Genomic DNA, 25,591 nt, shown 5'->3' on the forward strand with positions numbered 1-25,591 from the left:
ACGTTTTTTGGTCGCCGCAGGTTTTTTGCAAAATGCAATAACAGGCGATCAAAATGTAGCATCTGCGCAAAAATGGTACCATTAGAAACATCAGCTCGAGACGCAAAAAATAAGCCATCACTGAGCCATAGATTCCGAAAAATGAGAACGCTACGGGTTTTGGAAAATGGCGCAAAACGTGCGCCATTTTTTGGACAAGCTTGTGAATTTTTTTTAACCCCTTAAATACAAGTAAACCTATTCATGTTTGGTATCTACAAACTCGCACTGACCTGAGGCATCACATAGATACATCAGTTTTACCATATAGTGAACATTGTGAATAAAATATCCCAAAAACTATTGTACAAACACACTTTTTTTGCAATTTTTCCACACTTGGAATTTTGTTGCCGTTTTCCAGTACACTATATGGTAAAACATATGGTTTCATTTAAGAGTACAACTCGTCCCGCAAAAAACAAGCCCTTATATGGCAAGATTGACGGAAAAATAAAAAAGTTACGGCTCTCGGAAGGGGAGCAAAAAACAAAAACGCAAAAACAGAAACTGCCCGGGGGCTGAAGGGGTTAAAGACTGGTGGAAAGCATGCCAAGACGCATGAAAGCTGGGATTAAAAATCATGGTTAGTGCACAAAATATTGATTTCCGAACTCTCCCTGAGGTAAAACATTATTAGTATTGTTGTTTGTAAATGATTATGAACTTGTTTTCTGCATTATTTGAGGTCTGAAAGCAATGCATTGTTTTGTTATTTTGACCATTTCTCATTTTCAGAAAATAAATATTAAATTTATCGCGTGGAAATTCGGAGACGTTGTCAGTAGTTTATAGAATAAAAGAACAATTTACATTGTACTCAAAAATAAAGAGAAAAATCAGAAAAACTGACAATTTTGCAGTGGTCTCCTAATTTTTGCCAGAGCGGTATATCTCCCCTCACGCCATGCTTCCGCTGTCACACGCGTCTCAGTGCTGATGCTTGTTGCTATTTGTGGCCATAGTGTTCTCCCCAGGACAGCTGCACTAGCCCTCAGCCTGGTAAAAAGTTGACAGCGGAGCAGGAGCTACCCTCCCCCCTCAGGTGTTTTCTGCGAGTGAGATCACATGATAAAATGGTCACATGACCGTCCCAGACGGTGTCTCTTCCTCCCCAGCACCTGGCACTGAGACTGTAAAGATCAGGAAGCCGTTTGGTCCATCCCGGCGACACTTCTTATTGGCTGACGCTTCTGCATTCCGTATGCTGATTGGGTAGTGCTGCTGTCGCTCAGTTCGGAAGGCCCGTCCCCTCTTGTTCAGTCCTTACGGCTGCCTGTAACTTATACCTCGGTCCATGTAGTTGTCAGCTGCTCTCAGCCTTCAGCTGTTCTCGGGGTGTCCCAGGCCAAGGGCAGTACACGGGCGATGAGATGACACTGAAGTGTGTTTCCAACTGAAGAGAGGTGCGAGGACTGAGCCTTGTCACAAGGGCTGCTAATCAGAGGAAGGAAGTCCTGGGCCAGGAAGACGCCTCTGCTCCCCAGCTGATTGTCAGTAGTGGTTCTCCTCCTTACCTGTGTATTGGGAGCCTGATCGCTTTGCAACTATATAGATGACCCAGCCTGGCAGTCTGGAGGACATGTCTGCACCTGTGGGGAAAGCCTTCTAGTCTTGTGCAGGTTTCATGATGGATGAGAAGCTGGAGGAGATTTTTGGAGAGGAGTCAGAGAGTAGGACTCCAATGGAGGTGTATGATGAGGTGGTCACCACGATGGCTGGCAGCATTTATTCTGAGCTTGAGAGACTGGTGGGCACGTATGGCCCAGAGGCCGTCACAGGCCTCATGCCCCTAATGGTGTCTGTACTTGAAAGCCTGTCATCCACGTGTATCCGTGCGAGAGAGAAGGAGGACCAGCTAGAGATGGTCCAGGACGACAAACAGAGGCTGTTGACCCAGTACGAACGGGAGCGAGATGGGCGCAAGCGGGCCGAGGAGGTAAGACAGCCACCCGGAGCCCAAAGATTGGGGGAAAATCAATCCTCATTTCCACTAATTTCTCTACGTATGTGTGCTTGCCAAGCGCCCATCTTTATGTGCCAACAAAATCTTTAGTGTTGGCAGCGCATTGGCCTGTGGAAAGACGGGATGTGCTGACAACAGCCATAAAATGGTTAAGACCAAGTTCACACGAGTGTTAAAAGTCCGACAAATTTCATCCAGAAGACGCAGCTTTTCCATCTGTATTGTCATCTGTATATCATTTGTGTTTACACATCAGCAGCATATAATATTTACAAATACAGTTTCCTATGTGAATAATTGCAGTGTGTCTGTAAAATCAGACACTTTATTATTGCTCTGTATGGATATGTATGTTTTCGCATCCATAAACTTGAGTAGCAGAGTGTCTGCAAAATATGGACATGTCTGATGCATGGCGCACACTTTGTCATGAGGACGTTCAGTCCGTGAATTAAAAAAAAACAACAAAAAAACCTCCAGTCACCTGAGCAGCTATTCTGAATAGCACAGCCCTGAGTGCTGCCAGTAAGGCTTCTTTCACATTTCATTTTTACCTCCGTTCAGTGGTCCCGTCGGAGCTTGCGTCTGAACATCACTGCAAAATGTGTTTCAGACGCATGCGCCGATGGGGCAATTGACTATAATGGAGCAGACGTAGTCACCGTGTGCTCTGTCTTGCACCGTTTTGGGAGTGTACGCCCAGGTGGACACCCAGATGTAGCAGACTACGTCTGAGTGTCCGCCTGCAGAAAGCGTAGACGTCCGTATACAAGACAGAGCACACGCTGACTCAGTCTGCTCCATTAGGTCTAGGACACATAGCGAGAAAAATCGTGCGAGTGGAATGCGATAAAAAATCTATTATCACTCAGACCAATATTACTCTATGGGCAGCTCCCATGAGCGATTATTTTCTTAGCCCTAATCGGACCGAGAAAACAGTCACAGCATGCTGCGAGTGGAATGCGATCCTGTGTCACTCACACCCATTCAAGTCTATGAGGCGAGAGAAACATCGCGCAGCTCTGGCGTTACACCAGTGTAACGCAAGAGCAGTGCGATTCTCGCATCAGCCTGCAACGGAGGAGATAGGGAGATAAATCCCTCCCTCCCCTCCGCAGCGCCGGCCCCCCCTCCGCAACTGTGGTCTGATCGCACTCTGGTCTGATTGCGAGCACTCGCACAAATCCCGGTGTGGTCTCGGCCTTATAGTCAATGGCCCCATCGGCACATGCGTCTGAAACACGTTTTGCGGGGTTGTTCGGACAGAAGCTCCGACGAGACCACTGAATGGAAGTAAAAACGAAATGTGAAAGCGGCTTAAGGCTATGTGCGCACGTGTGCGTAATTCATGCAGTTACGCTGCGCTTTGTAACGCAGCATAACTGCATGCGTCCTGCGTCCCCTGCACAGTCTATGGAGATTGTGCATGGGCCGTGCGCACGTGGCGTCTTGGAGCGCAGCGCTTCTTCCGTGCGCTTTGCCGGCAGCTCCTGCTCTGTCTATGGGAGGAGCTGCAGGCAGAGCGCATGGAATCGGCTTTTTTTTTTTTTTTTCTACAGACATTTTCTGCAGCGATTTGAAGCGCACATGTGCTCTTCAGATCGCTGCAGAAAATTCTGCAGGGCTAGTACGCAACGTGCGCACATAGCCTAAGGGCTCTTTCACACATATGCCTTTTCCACATAGGAGAAAAAAAAACAACCTTTTTTGGGGGGGATCAGACTTTGATCAGTGTGTGGTCCAAGTGTGATCAGGTTTTGTTGTTTTACTTATTTATTTATTTATTTATTTTTTTTTGTTTATCATACTTGTAGAAAACAAATGAAAACTTTCTCCATTTTGACAGTGCTTCCAAATTGGATCACACTGTCATCTGAGTGCTGTCCGATTTTTTTTTTTTATTTTTTTTTTTTAATAAAAATATATATTTTTTTTTTCCTACCCCCAACCCCCTATGGGCCCATAGATTCGCATTGCTAACTTTGTTTTGATCAAAATCAAACCTGATTCTGCAACTTTCCATGATCTGCATTCTCCATGCAAAATCATGGATGGACATGTGAATGGCCCTATAGACTATCACAGGTAAGAGTGCTATCTTTGAAAACCCCACATAGCACTAATACGTGAAAAAACGTATAACTGTATGAGACCTAAGAGTAGATAAACAATACTGCCTATGATGGATCCGTTTAAAAGGAAGCAAATGAGCAGCGCACTTGTTGCAGGTGGTGTAATTGTGTTTTTTTTTTGTTTTTTTTTTTAGTGTAGCTTCCTTTTTTTTTTAGTACTTGTTTTGAAGAATTAGGCTAAGCCCTCATGTCCAGCTATCATCTGTTAGAACGGGTCCTGCAGCAATCTGCTGGCAAAAAAGTTGTGAAGACGCAACTTCTGTCTTTTTTAATAATTGATTTTTGCAGGATTCAGTGTTTTTTGTTTTTTTTTCCAATATTGACGCCTTTAGAAAATGTATGTTAAGTGATTGCTATTTAGCCATCTTGCTTTACAGGATCTATTTCAAATGAAAGATAAATAGCAATCAGTTAACGGATCTGTTCCCCATACATTCTAATGCTAAAAAAAAAAAGCAAAAAAAAAAATATGCATCCCGCAGAAATAATTTTTTTTAACAACTGACAAGTTGTGTGTTTTGCCGACGGATCTCTGCAGGTCCCGTTCTATTCCATGATTACTGGACATGTGAACTCAGCCTTAGGCCTCCGTGTTTCCGGATGTGAGGTGTCCGTCTCTACACATACTGGAGATACGTAAACTCATTAAATTCAATGGTTTTTTGCACACATCCATATTTTTACATGGACTGTGTGTCTATGTGACGCACACGTGTCCATGGGCACCACATGGTGAAATGTTAGTTTTTTTGCCATCAGCACTGTTGTCACACGGACCGCACACTAATGTGATCCATGTAACATCAGTGTGACACTTACCAGAGAAAGCACCTGTCCCTTAAAAAATATTATATATATATATATATATATATATATATATATATATATATATATATAATTATATATATTATTATATATATTATACATACTTACTTTCCTGTCTCTGGCGCTGCTGTTGCTTCCGGGTCCCTCTCTTTAGGCTCATGCATATTCTCTGCACTGACCGTGGACCCAGAAGTAACAGCCGTGCCAGAGACAGGTAAATATACAAGTTCATACTGTCCATGTGCTACCCAGATGTCACACAGATAGCATATGAACAGCAAGCCGAGAACAGACACACGGAAATACATACTGACATGACTCATGGACCGTCACAGACGTACCTTAAGGCTATGTGCCCACGGTGCGTTTTTTTTCATGCTTTTCTGCAGCGTTTTCACCTGCACCTTTTTAGTGCCCAAATGGCTGCGTTTTGATTTCCCAGCAAAGTCTATGGGAAATAGGGTTTTCCTGTGCCCACCATGCATTTGAAAACGCTGCGTCAAATTTGCATATTTTTTGACAAAAACCATGCGTTTATAAAAGCAGCATGTCAATTGGTTTTGCCATTTGAGGTGCGTTTAGATATCATAGAAGTCAATGAGAAACAGGGAGTAACCAAGAAACCTCAAAATTCCAGCGTTTTACCTGCTTTTTAGGTGCAGAAAACATGTGTTTTGGACTACTAAAACGCATGCTTTTTGCACATCAAAATAATGATTTCATATGTCCCTTTACACACACACACAGTCCGACAATTTATTTAAAGAAATTTATCATTTTATTGCTATATTTCCGTTTTTTATTAAATAACCGCTATAATTCTATTAAATCTTGCTATTTTCTTTTTTTCATACAAATATTTGTGCCCCTTTTTTTTTTTTTCTCTTTTTTTTTCCTTAGGTTTGACTGTTGTAACTTTATTTATCAGTGTCTTGATGTTCAAAACGCATGTGTCAAAACGCATTCAAAAAGCGCTAAAAACGCATCAAATACGTGGCAAATACACATGCGTTTTCAGCGCTAAAGTTCTCCAAAAGGCAACTTTGGCTAATTCAATTAAGGACAAAACGTGCATTTAGAACTGCAAGTAGGGAAAAGCAACGTGGACACATAGCTTAAATGCATGGATGTATGAAAGAGGCATTGGTGAGCACGTCTCCTTTGCTGAGATAATCCGTCCACCTCACAGGTGTGGCATATCAAGATTCTGATTAGACAGCATTATTATTACACAGGTGTTCCTTTGGCTGACCACAGTAAAAGGGCACTATTAAATTTGCAGTTTTATCCCACAGCACAAAGCCACAGATGTAGCAAATTTTGAGGAAGCGTGCAATTGGCATGCTGACTGCAGGAATGTCCACCAGATCTGTTGCCTGTGAATCTGTGAATTTAATGTTTAATTTCTGTACCATAAGCAGTCTCCAAAAATGTTTCAGAGAACTAAGCAGTAAATCCAACCGGCTTCACAACTGCAGACCACGTGTAACCACAACAGCCCTGGATCTCCACATCCTGCATACTCAACTCAAAGATCGTCTGAGACCGGCTACCCGGACAGCTGCTGCAACAATCGGTGCAAAACCCAAGAATATCTGCACAAACTGTTAGGCCCCACTCACACTTGCGCTATTTTGACGCAAAAGGAATCCGTCAGTAATGTAGTACAGTTCATTTATTTACAGTGGAAGCGCTACACCATGTGGACACAAGCGGGTACTGCATGACACACTCACGCGGCATATTACCGCGCTTCCACTGTAAATAAATGAACTGTACTACATTACTGACGGATTCTGTTTGTGTCAAAATAGCGCAAGTGTGAAACTAGCCTTAGAAACCATCTCAGGAAGTTCATGTGCTGAGGTCTCCACCTGACTGCAGTTTGTCCCCATAACCGACTTGAGTGGGCAAATTCTCACATATGATGGCATCTCACACATTGCAGAGGCGTTCTCTTCACAGATGAATTCGGGGTTATGGTGTGGGAAGGCGCATGTTATGGATACTGAACTCTGGTGTATTTTAGTGATACCATTTTGAATGTAGAGAGATACCGTGACGAGATCCTGAGGCTCATTGTTGTGCCTCATCCACGTCTATCACCTCATGTTGCAGCATGGTAATGCACGGGTTACATGTTACAAGGATCTGTACACAGTTCGTGGAAGCTAAAAACATCCCAGTTCTTGCATGGCCAGCATACTCACCGGACATGTCACCCATTGAGTATGTTTATGCTCTGGATCGATGTATATGACAGCATGTTCAAGTTGCTGTCATTATCCAGCAGCTTCACAGCCATTGAAGAGGAGTAGACTGACATTGCACAGGCCACAATCAACAACTTGATTAACTCTATGCACAGGAGATGTGTGCACTGTGTGAGGCCTCCGAAGCAAATCCGTGCCGCCGGTACGTGGTTGGTACGTTTTTGCACGTACCGGTGGCACGGAGACACGTACACCAATGCTACCCTATGGTAGCAGGCACACACACGTAAACCACATGGAACGTGTGTCCGTGTCGTGTGTGCTTTTTCCAACATGCTCGATATGTCCGTTTTTCGCCAGCATCACGCAGGCACGGACCCGCTAAAGTCAATGGGTCCGTGCCTGCACGGACAGCACACATAGCATGTCCGTGTACTACACGTACCGTCCGTGTGCGTTTTTTAGTGAACGATGTCGGTCAATTTACTTTTTATGTGGTTGTTAGTCAATCTCCCTTTGTCGGTCGGTCTGTATCTCCCCCTTGTCTCATACTTACCGATCCCCGATCACCATCGCGGCGATGAACAGCTGTGAAAAAGCTACGGCTTTAATTATTTTGAAAATGCCGGCCGCTCATTATTCAATCTACTATTCACTGCTTTTTCCCTCCCGCCGCCGCCTATGATTGGTTGCAGTCAGACACGCCCCCACGCTGGGTGACAGCTGTCTCACTGCAACCAATCACAGCAGCCGGTGGGCGTGTCTATATTGTGCATTAATTAAACAAACCGGCGTGCGGTCCCCCCCCAATTTTGATACCAGCCATGGTAAAGTCACACGGCTGAAGGCTGGTATTCTCAGGATGTTGAGCCGCATGTTATGGGGAGCCCAACACCCTAAAAATATCAGCCAGCAGCCACCCAGAATTGCCACATCCATTAGATGCGACAGTCCCGGGACTCTACCCGACTCTTCCCGAATTGCCCTGGTGCGTTTGGCAATCGGGGTAATAAGGAGTTAATGGCAGCAGCCCATAGCTGCCACTAAGTTGTAGGTTAATCATGGCAGGCGTCTCCCCGAGATAACTTCCATGATTTAACCTGTTATTCAAGGTAAATAAACACACAAAAACAAATAACCCTTTATTTAGAATAATAAACACAAACAAACACCCTCATTCACCACCAAAAAAGCCATCGAGGTCCGCCGTAATCCATGGATGTCCCACAATACTCTCAGCTCTGCTACATGAAGGTGACAGGAGCGGCCACACACAATGACCGCTCTCTATCACCTCCAAGCAGCAACTGAAGTGAGCCACGCGATCACCGAAGACGTCAGTCAGGTTACTCGCGGCCACCGCTGCATCATCCAACTGTAACAGCGAGTCGCCCAAGTGACTGAAGTGAGCTGCGCAATCTGCAATGAAGTCACAGGTGAGTAGCGGTGTCGGGTGGGTGACTCAAGCTAGCCGCGTGTAACCTGAGTGACTGCAGCGCTAATGTCGCCGCTAATTTCAGTGACTCAGGCGATTAGCGGTAACCGGTGATTCCATCATGGGTGATTGCTAATCAGGACACCACACACAGACAGAGCCGTGGTATGACAATGAAGTCGGGTGAGGTTCATATTCATTGTGTGAATCGGTCTGTCGGCTGTCAGCGAGTATGTAGCAACGACATTTAACAACGAACACGGATCAACACCTACGAACAACACACGGACATTACACGTACGCATACACGGACATACCACACGCGCACACGGCAAGCATATGTACCGCCCCGCGCTCGGCGGCAACCGAGCCGCTCTGATCCGGATTCGCCGGGTGGTGGCTCGATCGTCTCCGGACCCGGGGGCCCTGTGGTCCACTTAGATCTGAAAGGGGACTGGCGCTTTAAGGGGACGTAGGTGTACGGCCGGAGCAGTGTTTCGGTTCGTGATGCCACCCACGGGTTATGGTGAAGGTGGACACCACCGCTGCGGTTACTGGGCACCCGGGGGAGATGTTGCGCAGCAAGATGTTAACCCCTCCGTGGGTAGGGATGGTGGCCCCGGGACCCGTTGGGTTCTGTGTGATGGGCGGTGCAGGGAAGTGCGCGGCCGGAGGGCACTGTTGTACTCACTATTAGTAACACACACAAGTCTCTGGTAAACCAAGATGATGATGGTCGGTGCCCGCCCGGCTGCCTCTGGTCCCCCACCCGGTTGGTGGTCTCTGCCTTTCTCCTGCACAGTGTTGTGTATCGGTAGGCTGCCTGCGCTTCAGTGTCAGGAGTCTGCTCCCCGGCCTTGTGGATGTCGGGAGAGCCCTTTGCCCGTAGACGCTGGCCCGTGGGATCTCTCTGCCTGTGCGGTGGCTTTCTATCCCCCTCGTTGGGCTGTTGTCTTCAGTCGGGACTTTGAGGCTAGGACTATAGGTCCTTTCCCACCCAATCAATTAATTAACTCTGTCCAGTAGCTTCTGGACCTCGTTTCAGGTTTCCAGTCGGTTCCCCGGGTCGGTACCGGCGGGCCACTACCCTGTCCCGGTCCACCACGGTTCCACCGAGCTGTCTTCCCGGCTCCTGTAGGCTGAGGCCACCGTATGCCTCCTTGCCAAAGGTGCCCGGGCTCCAACCCAGACACTTGTCAGACTGCTTCAGACCTGGGCACAGGCCTGCCTCCACTCTCCTTGAACTCTACTCCTCCACTCCCACTGACTGACTACTCACTGACTACTGTGTTTTTCCTGCCTCAGGACATGTGAACTCCTCGGTGGGCATGTCGAACCACCTGGCCACGCCCCCTGGTGTGTCCATCAAGCCTTGAGGGAGGTGAATAGGGTTTTGGTGGTTGGCTGCTAACACCTTGCTAGAGGAAAGGTGTTGTGCGGGGCACTAACTGTGACTACCTGGCTAGTTCAGGGTGTCACACATACGCCATCACACTGATGTCACACGTACCGGAGAAACGCCAAAAAAAAATAGGAACATGGACCCTAAAAACGGAATGTGAGACACGTCCGTTCTTTTTGAGGAAGTGTGGCAGAGGCCTGAGGCAAATGGTGGTCAAACCAGATACCACTTTTTTTTTTTTTTTTCTTTTTAAAACCCTACTTACTGTCAAAACTGCACTAAATGGCAGTTTACGTCGATGGCTTATCTGAGTACTTACCAGTTTTATGGCCAAAAGCAATCTATGACACTCGGTAAAGAGCAGATACTTATTCCTCTTTCTCTGGGTTTTCCCCTAATGTCACCAAGGAATAAAGAAATCTAAATATAAAATGTCAAAATAATATCCCCTGTATCCTTAGAGAAAATATGCAAACATTACTTGAATAACCAAACAAGAAAGACTTTGTCTAACAGTTCCATAAATTAAAAAAATGTTTGTTTTTAAGTTTTTACTTTTCTTTTCATGAATGAATAGTCCACATGAAAATTAACAACTTTGTAATATCTCATCAGACAAATTTCTTCTTTCTCTGCCAGAATTGATCAGTCATTATCAAAAGTCTCAATTCTGAGGTAAAATGTGTATTCAGTGAAGACTTTCCCATTAGTGAGATAGGAAATGGCAGTTGTTACTGTTGAGATTAGGATAAATTGTGTAATGTATTATGGGGTGTGGGTTTTTTTTTTTTTTTTTTTTTTTGTTTTTTTTTTTTTTAAACCTATTCACCTTGTGAAAATTTGAAATCTGGGGTTAAAACAACATTTTAGTGGTAAAAATGTAATTACTTTTTCTTGACTGCCCAATAGGATAACATTTTGTGACACACCTGTGGTGTCAAAGTAGCGCCCCTCAACCCATCAGGGTGCTACAAGGTTCTGCATCCCCCACAAGGATGCAGGGCCTACCCCCTAGGATCCCTAGAGACCAGTGTCGGTAACACCAAAACCCCAAGTAATCACCGTTTTTTTCCCCAACAATCCCCCATACAATGGTACTTATCTAGGGTCGGACCAATGGATGGCTGCCTAGAGGTGTCAGACAGGCGAGGAGTGAAGGTGGAAGCAAAGTGACGTCCTGACTCGGGTTGACTGTGACCTGGTACCCAGGAGAGTAGTTGCCGGTGGAGTACTCCCGGAACTACGCACAGACTGGGTACAGGACCCTAGGACAGGAAAGAGCTTCAAGATGACCTGTTAACACCTGCACAGCGAGGGGACCATCAAGGACATCACTGACCCTAAATATCCGAAGACTCAGTAGCAAAGGGAGAACCGGGGACAGGACCAGAGACTCCAACCCCACAGGGTTCACACTACCGTCAGGCGGACAGAAATGGACAAACCACCGGACGGGGACCCCCAGTTGCTCTACGCCACGGGGACTCCTTTACCAGAGACAGGTGCAGGGGAAGAAGGTACAAGATTACTACACTAGCACTGAGATGAAGGGGACCTAAAGGTGAAACCAGCCGGCCTTGGGTAATCTGTTACCAACTACCAGCAATGAGTTGAAACCCGTTGCACTATACCTCTGTGTGGACTACCTTCTTCTGACGCCCGTCACATCACCCATCCTCTGGGGTCCGGCCTTGCTTATGGAGGGCCTACCATCCAGGCTGCAATTACCACCAGCCCCAGTAATGACATTCTACAGCAGCAGCTCCCTATATATATATAGCCGCAACACCGCAAGTTGCGTCACGTATGAACACTAACCTAAATCCCCTGTAAATACACCCCATTACAAAAAGGGCCCAGGGCACCGAACAGGGCAACGGCCACCACCGTGACATTCCCAAGAGAGACACTGCCCGGGACAGAGTACCCCATATCCCTGGGCGCAATATCAATATGCTCACTTCACCCCCAAATGTATTTATTCCTTGATGAGTGCAGATTATAAACTGGGGTCACTTGTAGGGGATTTCTGCTCTTCTGGCACCTCAAGGGCTCTGCCAATGTGACATGGTGCCTGCAAACCATAACCATTCCAACTAAATCTGAACTCAAATATGATGCTCACGCCTTCATTTTCTACTATGTCTCAAAAGTAGTTTTCGACCACACATGTAGTATGGGCGTACTCAGGAGAAATTGCACAACAAATTTTATGGTCAATTTTTCTTCTGTTACCCTAGTAAAACTGACTTAACTCCCTGCCCTAATAGAGATAGGAAACACAGAGATTAAATAGCTCCTCCCTGCCTCCCATCTCAAGTGGTGGTGTTTTTTTTTTGGTTTTTTTTCTCTTTCTTGTCCCTCTGGGGCATAGGCTAGTTTCACACATCCAGCTTTTCGCTGTTTTGCCGGATTTGGCGCACGCCAGTACAGTGTATACAGTACAGTGGCAGCGCCGCAACTTCCGGGTCACATGACAGCATGTGACCGGAGCGTGTCGCGCTGCCATTATACTGTACTGGCGTGCGCCAAATCCGGCAAAACGCCGGATGTGTGAAACCGGCCATAGAGAGCCGTTATCTTGTGGTGCTTCATGGCCTGTGAACTTGGCACTGCTGATGTACAGTATAGACCAAATGTTTAGACACACCTTCTCATTCAAAGAGTTTTCTTTATTTTCAGGACTCTGAAAATTGTAGATTCACATTGAAGGCATCAACGGAATAAAAACATGTGGAATGAAACACTTAAAGTGTGAAACAACTGAAAATATATCTTTATATTCTAAGTTCTTCAAAGTAGCCACCTTTTTGCTTTCATTACTACTTTGCACACTCTTGGCATTCTCTTGATGAGCTTCAAGAGGTAGTCACCGGAAATGGTTTTCCAACATTCTTGAAGTAGTTCCCAGAGATTCTTAGCACTTGTTGGCCCTTTTGCCTTCACTCTGCGGTCCAGGTCACCCCAAAACCATCTCGATTGGGTTCAGATCTGGTGACTGTAGAGACCAGGTCATCTGGCGTAGCACCCCATCACTCCCTTTCTAAGGCTACTTTCACACATCCGGTTTGAGCACTGCGGCTCAATCCGGCTGTTAAACCTATGCAACGGGTGCGGCGAAAACACCTCATCCTTTGCATACGTTTTTACATGCGGCCCGTCCAGTTTTTTTTCGGTTGCGGCATGCTACTGAGCATGCGCAGTGGAAGAAACCGCATGCAGCGGCCGGATGCGTTTTTTGCCGCATCGCGCCGCATCCGGCATCCATAGGCATGCATTGAAAAATGCGCCGCAGCCGCTGGATGCGGCGCGATGCGGGTTTTTTTTACCGGAGCAAAAAACATGCCAGGGAACGTTCCGTCCAGCTGCCGCATTGGCTAAATCTGCCGCATACCAAATACTGCAATAATACCTAAAAAATAAGTTTTATTGATTCCTCTAAAAAAAGGAAAGGATCACCTTGCCTCTAATTAAAAACAATGTCTGCCGCAGAGAATGACGTGCTGTATAGCCCTTATATAGCAAGAGAGGGCCTATACACCCTGCCACGTGACATTACCAAAATAACACAAATGGCTATCTTGCTATATTGACAAGTGTCACAACTGACCCAAGAATAGCACAAGCTGCCCACCAGCTTGTGCTATTCTTGGGTCAGTTGTGATCCTTTTTTTTTTAGAGGAATCAATAAAAGTTATTTTTTAGGTATTATTGCTGTATTTGGTCTGTTGATCTTCTATACCTTACCAGTGGCTGTATTATTTATATATATATATATATATATATATATATATATATATATATATATATATATATATATATATATATATATATATATATATATATATATATATATATATATATATATATATATATATATATATATTACACATACACACACAGTTGGGTCCAGAAATATTTGGTCAGTGACACAATTTTCGCGAGTTGGGCTCTGCATGCCACCACATTGGATTTGAAATGAAACCTCTACAACAGAATTCAAGTGCAGATTGTAACGTTTAATTTGAAGGTTTGAACAAAAATATCTGATAGAAATTGTAGGAATTGTACAAATTTCTTTACAAACACTCCACATTTTAGGAGGTCAAAAGTAATTGGGCAAATAAACCAAACTCAAACAAAATATTTTTATTTTCAATATTTTGTTGCGAATCCTTTGGAGGCAATCACTGCCTTAAGTCTGGAACCCATGGACATCCCCAAACGCTGGGTTTCCTCCTTCTTAATGCTTTGCCAGGCCTTTACAGCCGCAGCCTTCAGGTCTTGCTTGTTTGTGGGTCTTTCCGTCTTAAGTCTGGATTTGAGCAAGTGAAATGCATGCTCAATTGGGTTAAGATCTGGTGATTGACTTGGCCATTGCAGAAAGTTCCACTTTTTTGCACTCATGAACTCCTGGGTAGCTTTGGCTGTATGCTTGGGGTCATTGTCCATCTGTACTATGAAGCGCCGTCCGATCAACTTTGCGGCATTTGGCTCAATCTGGGCTGAAAGTATATCCCGGTACACTTCAGAATTCATCCGGCTACTCTTGCCTGCTGTTATGTCATCAATAAACACAAGTGACCCAGTGCCATTGAAAGCCATGCATGCCCATGCCATCACGTTGCCTCCACCATGTTTTACAGAGGATGTGGTGTGCCTTGGATCATGTGCCGTTCCCTTTCTTCTCCAAACTTTTTTCTTCCCATCATTCTGGTACAGGTTGATCTTTGTCTCATCTGTCCATAGAATACTTTTCCAGAACTGAGCTGGCTTCATGAGGTGTTTTTCAGCAAATTTAACTCTGGCCTGTCTATTTTTGGAATTGATGAATGGTTTGCATCTAGATGTGAACCCTTTGTATTTACTTTCATGGAGTCTTCTCTTTACTGTTGACTTAGAGACAGATACACCTACTTCACTGAGAGTGTTCTGGACTTCAGTTGATGTTGTGAACGGGTTCTTCTTCACCAAAGAAAGTATGCGGCGATCATCCACCACTGTTGTCATCCGTGGACGCCCATGCCTTTTTGAGTTCCCAAGCTCACCAGTCAATTCCTTTTTTCTCAGAATGTACCCGACTGTTGATTTTGCTACGCCAAGCATGTCTGCTATCTCTCTGATGGATTTTCTCTTTTTTTTCAGCCTCAGGATGTTCTGCTTCACCTAAATTGAGAGTTCCTTAGACCGCATGTTGTCTGGTCACAGCAACAGCTTCCAAATGCAAAACCATACACCTGTAATCAACCCCAGACCTTTTAACTACTTCATTGATTGATTACAGGTTAACGAGGCAGACGCCTTCAGAGTTAATTGCAGCCCTTAGAGTCCCTTGTCCAATTACTTTTGGTCCCTTGAAAAAGAGGAGGCTATGCATTACAGAGCTATGATTCCTAAACCCTTTCTCCGATTTGGATGTGAAAACTCTCATATTGCAGCTGGGAGTGTGCACTTTCAGCCCATATATATATATATATATATATATATATATATATATATATATATATATATATATATATATATATATATATATATATATATATATATATATATATATATATATAATTGTATTTCTGAACATGTTTTTGTAAACAGCTAAAATAACAAAACTTGTGTCACTGTCCAAATATTTCTGGACCTAACTGTGTGTGTGTGTGTGTGTGTGTGCGTGTGTGTGTGTGTGTGTATATATATATATATATATAACAAGGCTACTCACTTGGCTGCGTGTTGAGGTAAGGACAGGAACGGTTTCATTACAAAAGTCCAGCAGGTTTATTTTAAGTCTCATAACCTGCTTCAGCAGAAACATAAAGCAAGCCTTTTCGGCCGCACAGGTATAAAACAACAAAAAAAACCCCAATAAGTCCGTGTCACTGCGGGCGTGCCCGCTCGGCATAAACAGTCCACTTTCACACAGAGCTCCTCTCGGTTAGAGTCCAGCAATCCCCAAACACAGACACCCTATGAGACTCCTGGTCTCCTTTTATATCCACAACCAGACCCAGAAGTGGAGGTATGTGAGCAGCCAGACCCACCCATCTCTCCGGCTGCTCGTAAAACCCGGCCCTAATATTCTCCTAATATTCTCCCAGCACTACATGTACTGGAGCTTATTCCCGGGCTTACATTACAGAGGATAACCATCTCTGTGACACATACCTCCCATCGACTATAGGACCAGTAACCCTGATATATATGTATGTCTCTCACTCTCTCAATCTCTCACTCTCTCACTCTCTCACACACACTCTCTCGTTTTTCAGCAGAGCGCCGGATTGTGCCGCACTGCTACAGCCGGATGTGTGAAAGTAGCCTTAGTCAAATAGCCCTTTCACAGCCTGGAGGTGTGTTTTTGGTCATTGTCCTGTTGAAAAATAAATGATGGTCCCACTAAATGCAAACCGGATGGAATAGCACACCGCTGCAAGATGCTGTGGTAGGCATGCTGGTTCTGTATGCCTTCAATTTTGAATAACTCCCCAACAGTGTCACCAGTTAAGCACCCCCACACCATCACACCTCCTCCTCCATGCTTCGCGGTGGAAACCAGGCATGTAGAGTCCATCCGTTCACCTTTTCTACAAAGACACAGTGGTTGGATCCAAAACATCTCAAATTTGGACTCATCAGGCCAAAGCACAAATTTCAACTGGTCTAATGTCCATTCCTTGTGTTCTTTGGCCCAAACAAGTCTCTTTTGCTTGTTGCCTGTCCTTAGCAGTGGTTTCCTAGCAGCTATTTTACCATGAAGGCCTGCTGCACAAAGTCTCCTCTTAACAGTTGTTCTGGAGATGAGAAGGTGTGTCCAAACCTTTGGTCTGCACTGTACCTTTTCCTAGCCTGGCATCACAGTATGTTTGCTGGGCTCTCCTCCTCTGTAGCTGCTCTCTCTCTCTCTATGGATTCGGGATTTCCTACTATTCCTGCGCCTTTTGGGGACAGCAGAACTGTGAATGCACTGGAAACGCATGCCGCTTTCACATAGATCCAGCAGTTCTTTAGACTCTAAGTATTCTGTGGGCCTACTGTGACCCCCTACGAGAAGAAGTTAGCATTCAGAGGATGCTGCGCTTGGGCCCGACACTTGTATCTTTGGAATCTCCTCAGCACCTCATGTATTCACAAAAATCATGGCAGAAGTGATAGCATTCATCAGAAAGCAAAATATCTGTATCGTCTCTTACCTCCATGATTTCCTGCTTTTTCAGACCTAATGCTCAAGGAACATGTGCAAAAAAACCTCTGTCCTGAAGTCCCTGGGATGGTTGATAAATCCTCCAAAATCAGATCTAGACCCTTCCACAAGGAAAAACATGTTTTTTGGCATCCTTCTAGGCTCCAAACAAACATTCTTTTTGACAGAAAACAAGCAAACTGAAAAGAAAATCTAAAATTGTGATTCTATGAGACCAAAGAATGATATACCTAAGATTGACAATGTCAGTATTGGGCTTAATGACATCATGCACCCAAGTGGTAGTCTGGGCGCAATCCTATACAAGAGCTCTTCAGACATACCGTATTTTTCGGACCATAAGATGCACTTTTTTCCCCCCAAATGTTGGGGGAAAGTTGGGGGTGCGTCTTATGGTCTGACTGTGGCTGCGGGGAATGAGGTGCTGCGGTGGAGCGGGTCATCGGGGGCACGAGCAGGCTGTAGCAGCCTGCTGTGACCACGTGTGCCCGCTCATTACATATGCACGCCCATCCTCCCGCCCATTTCTCAGCGCAGAAGCCGGCGCTGACAGGTGGGCGGGAGGACGAGCGGGGACGCGCGCATAGTAAAGAGCCGGTCCGCATGATCACCCCTGGCAATGACAGCCTGGAGTGATCATGTGCGGCTGTATTCACTGCCCCCCGCGCGTCATCAGCGCGGGGTGCAGTGAATCAGTGTACTCACTCGTCCCCGTGTGAGGAGCCGTCCCCCTGCTGCATGCGATGTCTTCCTGTCTGTGCCGGTTAGCTGATCTGTGCCGGTCAGCTGATTGGCACAGACAGGAAGACATCGCGTGCTGCAGGGGAACGGACACACACACACTGACACACACACACACACACACACACACACACACACACACCGCTGCAGGGAGTGAGGAAAAGGTGAGTATAAACGTTTATTTTTTTTCTCTGTGCTATAGGATACAGGCCATATACCAGGATGGTATATGAGCACGATGGGGGCATATAGCAGGATGGGAGTATATGAGCAGGAGGGATGGGGGGTATATGAGCAGGATGGGGGTATATGAACAGGATGGGGGTATATGAACAGGATGGATGGGGGGGTATATGAGCAGGATGGGGGTATATGAGCAGGATGGGGGTATATGAACAGGATGGGGGAATATGAGCAGGATGAGGGTTTATAGCAGGATCATATACAAGGCAGGAGGATCATTACCAGGATGGGGTACCTTAGTAGAGAATTTGGGGACATTACCCCCATAACAGTGTCAGCAGCAGATCCTCGCCCCATAACAGTGTGTCATGACCACATTTTTTTGCTTAAAGTTTTATTTTCCTATTTTCCTCCTCTAAAACCAGGGTGCGTCTTATAGTCCGGTGCGTCTTATAGTCCGAAAAATACGGTACATCTTGTCTTGTTAGGACAGGTCCCCCAGGTTGTTGTACAAGAAAATGTCCTTACTGTGCAGTGTAAAGGCCTCTCTCTTTTGTTGGTGGTTTCTAAAATATTTTTAGAGTAAAGTATGCTGGAATTAAGATCCATTGTTAACTGTTACAACAGACAGATGCCAGTCAAAGAGGTTGAGGAGCCATAGTCATCCAGATATCCTTCCAGGGACTCTGGACACGTGAGATCAGCCTCAATTCATCCTACTTAAATGAACTGAAGTCTGTGAAGGAAGCTCTCAAGGCCGCTGTAACTTTGATTCAAGGAACGCATGTGAAGATTTAGGCTATGTCCGCACGTTGCGTCGGTGTACCTGCAGTTTATTCTGCACGTTTTCCTTCCCTTGGTTTTTGACCAAATGGCTTTTGACCATTTTTTTTAGCGCTAAAAACACATGCGTTTTTACCGCGTTTTTAGTGCGTTTTTAGCGCTTTTTACCTGCGTTTTCACCTGCGTTTCCGCAGATGCGTTTTTGAGATCAAGACACTGAGAAATAGAGTTGAATTAGTCAAAAAGAATGGAAAAAGAGAAAAAAAGTATAAAATTAACTTTTAATAGAATTATATGGGAAATTATCAATTTTAATGTAATAGTGGTTATGCACATTTTAACAGAAAAATAGCTAAAGTTTATTATTTTTTTACATTTAAATTTTCAGTTAGTGTGTGTGTGTGTGTGTGTGTGTGTGTGTGTGTGTGTGTGTGTGTGTGTGTGTAAAGGAACATTAGAACCCATTAATTTTTCCCCAGAAAAGCATACGTTTTTGGAGCCAAAAACGCAGTGGAAAAGCAGGTAAAAAGCATGAAAAACGCAGGAATTGTCATTTTGGTTGCTTTTTGCCATTTCTCATTGACTCCAATCTTAAGGAAACGCTGCAGAAATGGCAAAAACAACTGACATACTGCTTCTTTTTCAGCATGGTTTTTGACCACAAATATGCAAATTAAACGCTGCAGAAAAAAAAGCAAAGTGCAGACAGGATTTCTGCTTTTCCCATAGACTTTGCTGGAAATCAAAAACGCATGCGTTTTTGCCCAAAAACGCTGCTGCCAAAAACGCTGCAGAAACGCGGTAAAAAACGCAACGTGCGAACATAGCCTTATTCCGACAATACAACAACCGCAGCTTATGTACATCACCAAGGGAGCACAAAATACAATAGTCTGAAAATGGCCTCTACCAGAATATTTTCCTGGGCAGAGCAACACCTTCTATATCCCTATCAGCCTTTCACCTGAAGGGCTCTGCCAACAGGCAGGCTTCCTGAGTAGAAGGGATGTTCATTCAGGCGAATGGAGTCTAAACATAGTTTTTCAATGTTAGTCAAAAATGGGCTGTACAGAAGTAGTTCTGTTTGCAAACCATCGGACCACTAAAGTGGAATGGTATTTTTGACTAAACCAAATAGTTAATTGTTTGGCTTCTGACTTGCATATGCATTTCCACTAAAGCAAGAAGATTGTAAAAGATCAGAACAGACAAAGTCACTACCATCCGGATAGCCCAAAAGTAGCTGGTACACCTCTCATCAACTTTGCCCAAGAAATACCCTGATGCTGCCACTGATCAGCAACCTTCTACTATACCATTCCAATCTCCAAAAGTTGAATCTGTCTGCCCAGCTGCTGAGACGGCAATCCTGAGCGCTAGAGGACTTTCAGATAAAGTTATTAAAACACTTAACAAAAAATAGTAGGAAGCCTGTAAAACATACCATATAAGGCAAAATATGGAAAACCTTTGCATCATGGTGTAATTTTAATCCTCCAGATGTATTCCATCCCAACATAGCTCAGATCCTTTACTTCCACCATATTGAGAGTACTGGGTTTTCAGTGTTTTTCTAACACAAAGTCCCGGTTTCGGCCCTAGGATACTTTTTTGATTAGAACCTTGTGAACCACCGCTGGATCAAAAGCTTCATGATATCAGATCTCAGACTACATTCTAAAAAGTCCAATTTAGTTCCCCAATGGGATCTAAATGTTGTCCTCGAATTGTTAACACTACCTCCCTTTTGAACCAATTGTCTGTCTAAACTTAAAGACACTATCTTGGAAACCCGCCTTTCTGGTTGCAATCACTACGGCACGAAGACTGGGTAAACTTCAAGCTCTATCACTCAGAGAACCATACTTGAAAATTCAAAAAATTCAAGAAATCTCAAAATTTATTGATAGTGGATCTTCCTCCCCAAATTTAGGGGGTTTTGAGGTTGTACAGGATAATATAAATTCTAAACCCGATGAACCCTGCCATAACAGTGTAGGTGTAGGAGCAACTGAACAGGTTCCAACCTTATCCATACCTCCTCGAGGAGCTATGGAGAAAAAAATCACCGAGTTTTCTCACCTGCTACCCTCAAAAGCCTGAATAAAAAGAAAGGTAAGAGAAGAGGATGCCGAGGGGGGGGAGGAAATAAGAACAGGGATAAACCCAACTCCACTAAAAAGGTCAGCGGTTCAGATAACATAGGGTGCAAAGATATTGGAATATTCAATCTTTCCAGTCACCAGCTAGAACGAGGTGAAATTTTATTGCTCAAAAGGGGTCTTTCCTTTTGCCCCTCTAGTAATGTTGATACTTTCCGTCTCTTCTTAGATATCAATGATTTTGTGCGAAAACTTACTCTAAGAAGACACTTTCTAATATTATCAAAACAGACAGATGGGAAGAGGGCTGATACTGATGGGGAAACCTCTGATGGTTTCGTACATGTACAGGTTAAAGGTAACAAGAATTTTTACCCCCACCACCATAGGGGAAATAATATTGAAACTTTCCACCAACTTTTGCTTAAAGATATTAGAGAATTTCGGTGCAAATTTAAAAATGATAATCTAACAAGGGAAGAAAGGCTTGCAATACATTCTCTTAGAAATAATCATGATTTAATAATAAGTGCGGATAAAGGGGGAGGGGTGGTGTTGATGAACAGGGAATGGTATGTGGAGGAGGGTTTGAAACAATTAGGTGATTTGGAATATTATGAGACCCTAACAGAATACCCATCCCCCGAGTACTTCCTTCTGTATAAAATCATGATTAAAAAGGCGTGTGAGGACAAGATATTGAACAAAAGGGAGAGACAGTATTTGGACATTAAGTACTATTCAGTACCTTTTTACTATTTTCTCCCGAAAATCCACAAAAGCCTCACCAATCCACCTGGAAGACCAATCATTTCTGCAATCAATTCCATCACGGCCAACCTGTCACATTATGTTGACCTCTTTTTGCAAAAATATGTCGGCAAACTTGATTCACATTTAAGAGACTCCTCACACCTTATTAGTCTACTGAAAAAACTACCTGTCATTCCAAATGGTCTTTTCATTACATTGGATGTAGCTGCGTTGTACTCCAACATTGATTATCAATTAGGGTTGAAAAGTGTGGAATCCTATCTGGTAATGGATGACTCACTTCCAACCTCCCAGAGGGAATTTATTTTGCAATCTATTGAGTTTATTTTAAATTATAATGTTTTCACCTTTGAGGATAAGATCTACCGTCAATTGAGGGGCTGTGCAATGGGGACGAGATTTGCCCCCATTTTTGCAAATCTATATATGGGGTGCTTCGAGTCCCTTCATATTGCACAGTCCCCCCTAGCCCTGGAGAACATGATATTTTATCGTAGATTCATAGATGACCTGTTTTTTATCTGGTCAGGTTCCGAGGAAAGTGCTCAAAACTTCATAAAATCACTTAATCTGAATGAATGGGGACTAAGCTTTACGGCTACAATATCCCGGAAATCCATCCAATTCCTGGACCTTAATATTAAATTTAATGAAGAGGCTACTATTGAAACATCCACTTTTTTTAAAAAGGTGGATGTCAATAGTTATCTTGAATTTTCCAGCAGCCATCTTCCTACATGGATAAGAAATATACCGTATGGGCAATATTGGCGCATCAGGAAGAATTGCACCAACAATGCTTCTTTTAGAGCTGAAGCTAGAATATTGCAAAGTAGGTTCAGTAGCAAAGGCTATCCGAAAAAAATAACTGATGCTTATAAAAATAGCCTCTTACTGGATCAAGACAGGTGTTTGGATATAATTGAAGGGAAAAAGACGGATATAGGAGTGGAGGGAAAGAAGACCACCTTTTGAGAGTTGTCTAGTGACTACCTATAGTGATTCATATGGGAAAGTAAAGGAGCTAGTGGGTAGACACTTGCACATTCTAAAAGGTGACAGAATCCTCTCAGGTATTCTACCCGATAAACCTCAGATCATCTTTAGGAGGAGTAGAAATCTCAAAAATATGATTGCACCTAGTAAAACAACACTGGTAAAAAAAAAACCCAGTTGTCCCAAAATGGATTGGATACCAGTAAACCAGTCGGGAATTTCCATTGTGGACAAACCCGATGTTTATGTTGTAGAACATTAGAACATAGTGTACAATCTTTCAAATCAAATATAACAGGGGAAGAATTTTTAATAAAGCAACATCTTTGCTGCACTAGTTCCTATGTTATTTATCTACTGGAATGTCCTTGCGGCCTACAATATGTAGGCCGCACGACGCAAATGGTGCATAATAGATTAAACGGCCATAGATATAATATCCGCCATGGTATAGTAACGCATAGTCTCTCCAGGCATTTTTTATTGGAACATGACAAAGACAGGGACAATGTTAAAATGGTGATTATTGAGCAAATTATGGCTGATGTTACAGATAGGTATTGTAGGTTGGTGGAACGTGAATCCTTCTGGATATTTAAATTAGCCACCCTGAATCCAGAAGGCCTCAATATAATGACTGAGCAGATCAAATAGAGCAATAATTTTCACTATTACCACTAAATAAATTTGAGGTCAAAATATGGTATAATTATTATATAGTTATTATCTATTAAATGTATTATTTCTCATATGTTATACACTATAAATTATGGATTATATGACCTGTTGAAGTTACCGTTTTTTCATATGAATTTTTAGAGTTATCACTTTTACAATTTTTTATAAAAATAATACTTGAGTCCCTCGGTATGTTTATATTAATTCTAACCTACTTTCCTTCCCCTGGTTTCAAAATATATAAAAAAAAAATTTCCAAAAAATTTTTTAAAGGGGGAAAAAAAAAAAAAGAAGAGAATTTTTTTTTTTTTTTTTTTTATAATTCACCCTTTTTTTCCTAAACAATTTCTTTTAAGATATTTTCAGTTGTAAAATAATTTTAAAATAACTTCAAAGGATTTGTTTTATCCAATTTTATAGTGATGAGTGTGTCACAACCAACTTCAGATAAAAACATACATGTGTTTCATTGAACATTGTTGTCAAATAAGAATATGTATAATTGATTTCTGTGAGGTGAGGTCCCTGAAAAACCCTGTTGATTGATCGTCATGATCCATATGCTAATTTGGTTAAGGGGTGTGGGGACCTCTAAATTTATGTATATAAGGTATATCACTTCATATGATTGCTGCTACCTGAGGAAGGGGGAGCTTTTATCCCCGAAACGCGTTGTGGCTTTTATTTTTGCAAATAAAAATTTCTGGAATAATATTATCATCTCTACGAACTTTCCTAGCAGCGCAGCCGATACCGTGATTTTTCTTCATTATCCCTAAATACTTGAAAATTCTGGAATATAGAATAATTCTTTGTTTGAATGCATCATTTCTACCTAAAGTTATTTTGGAATTTCACTTTTTCCCAGGACATAATTCTACTTTCCTTCTGACCAGAACCTCCCTATACGTATGTAGAATGGTACCTACCTCCAGCAGACGAAATCTTGGAGAAAGGACCAGAATCTCTTCATTCAATTCTGTGGTCAGAACTAAGGCAAAAAATTCCCAAAAGTTTTATTGCAAACTTAATCATAACTGGGTTATCTGTGGAGCATACAGAAACCAAAACTTACTACCACTAGAGAAGTTTACAGCTAACTCTACCAGATCCGTATCAGTCTCCTGGTCTGAAAGGGCAAATGTCTCCATGGAGCAGATCTCCAGAGCCGCCACATGGTCATCGGTCCAAACCGCTATCAAACGTTTTATAGACTAGACCTAATTTCTAATAAGACCCTAGCTTTTGGTAGAAACGTTCTTCAATCTATTGTGTCCCCCCCCCACCCGCACATCACCCCCCTTCTAATTTTGTTGGTTAATCTCCTGTGATTCTGTCATGCAAGGTGACTGGAGAAGATAGAATTAGACTTACCAGTAACTTGTTGTCTAAGAACCCTTCACCACAGCACGGATAATCCCTCCCTGTATGACACTGTTATACTTTTGTTGTCTAATTCTATTTTTCATTTCCGCAGCTCAACATTATAAAATTCTGTGAACCACCTTGGGAGTTTAAGGTGGTCGCTAAACATCTACATAAATTTTCTTGAGGGGTCTAGTTTCCAAAATGAAGTCACTGTGGGGGGCTTACACTGTTTAGGCACCTTATGGGCTCTTTAAAAGCGACATGGCGTCTATTATCTAATCCAGATAATTTTTCATTACAAAAATCGAATGGCGCGCCTTCCCTTCCGAGCCCTACTGTGCTCCCAAGTAGTAGATTTCCACAATACATGAGGTATCTGTGTACTCAGGAGAAATTGCACAACAAATTGTCTGATGGATTTTCTCATCACCCTTGTGTGTGTGTGTGTGTGTGTGTGTATGTATATATGTATGTGTATATATATATATATATATATATATATATTATAATTTCCACATTGCTCTAGTTCGTGTGAAACACCAAAAGGGTTAATAAGCTTCTTGGATGGGGTTTTGAGCAGTTTGAGGGGTCCAGTTTTTAGAATGGTGTCACTTTTGGGTATTTTCTGTGAACTTGGTCCCTCAAAGTCAATTCCAGTGTGAGAAACGTTATTTATTATTATTTTGTGTGCTATAACTCTGGTTTAAGGACTTCAAAATTTGAAAACTGAAATTTTCGCTAATTAAAGTTCTG

General features: G+C 43.3%; 1 protein-coding gene across 1 annotated transcript in view; it reads left to right on the forward strand.

Moving 5' to 3' along the window:
• Positions 1–1,280: 1,280 nt before the first annotated feature.
• Positions 1,281–25,591, forward strand: part of LOC142255816 (C-Jun-amino-terminal kinase-interacting protein 4-like) — a 665,059-nt gene continuing 640,748 nt past the window's right edge. The window contains exon 1 of the mRNA XM_075327263.1: positions 1,281–1,978. Coding sequence (XP_075183378.1) covers positions 1,667–1,978 — 312 coding nt within the window. The 5' untranslated portion in view covers positions 1,281–1,666. The remainder of the gene's footprint in view (positions 1,979–25,591) is intronic.

This window comes from Anomaloglossus baeobatrachus, chromosome 11, assembly GCF_048569485.1.
Source record: "Anomaloglossus baeobatrachus isolate aAnoBae1 chromosome 11, aAnoBae1.hap1, whole genome shotgun sequence".
Taxonomy (NCBI): Eukaryota; Metazoa; Chordata; class Amphibia; order Anura; family Aromobatidae; genus Anomaloglossus; species Anomaloglossus baeobatrachus.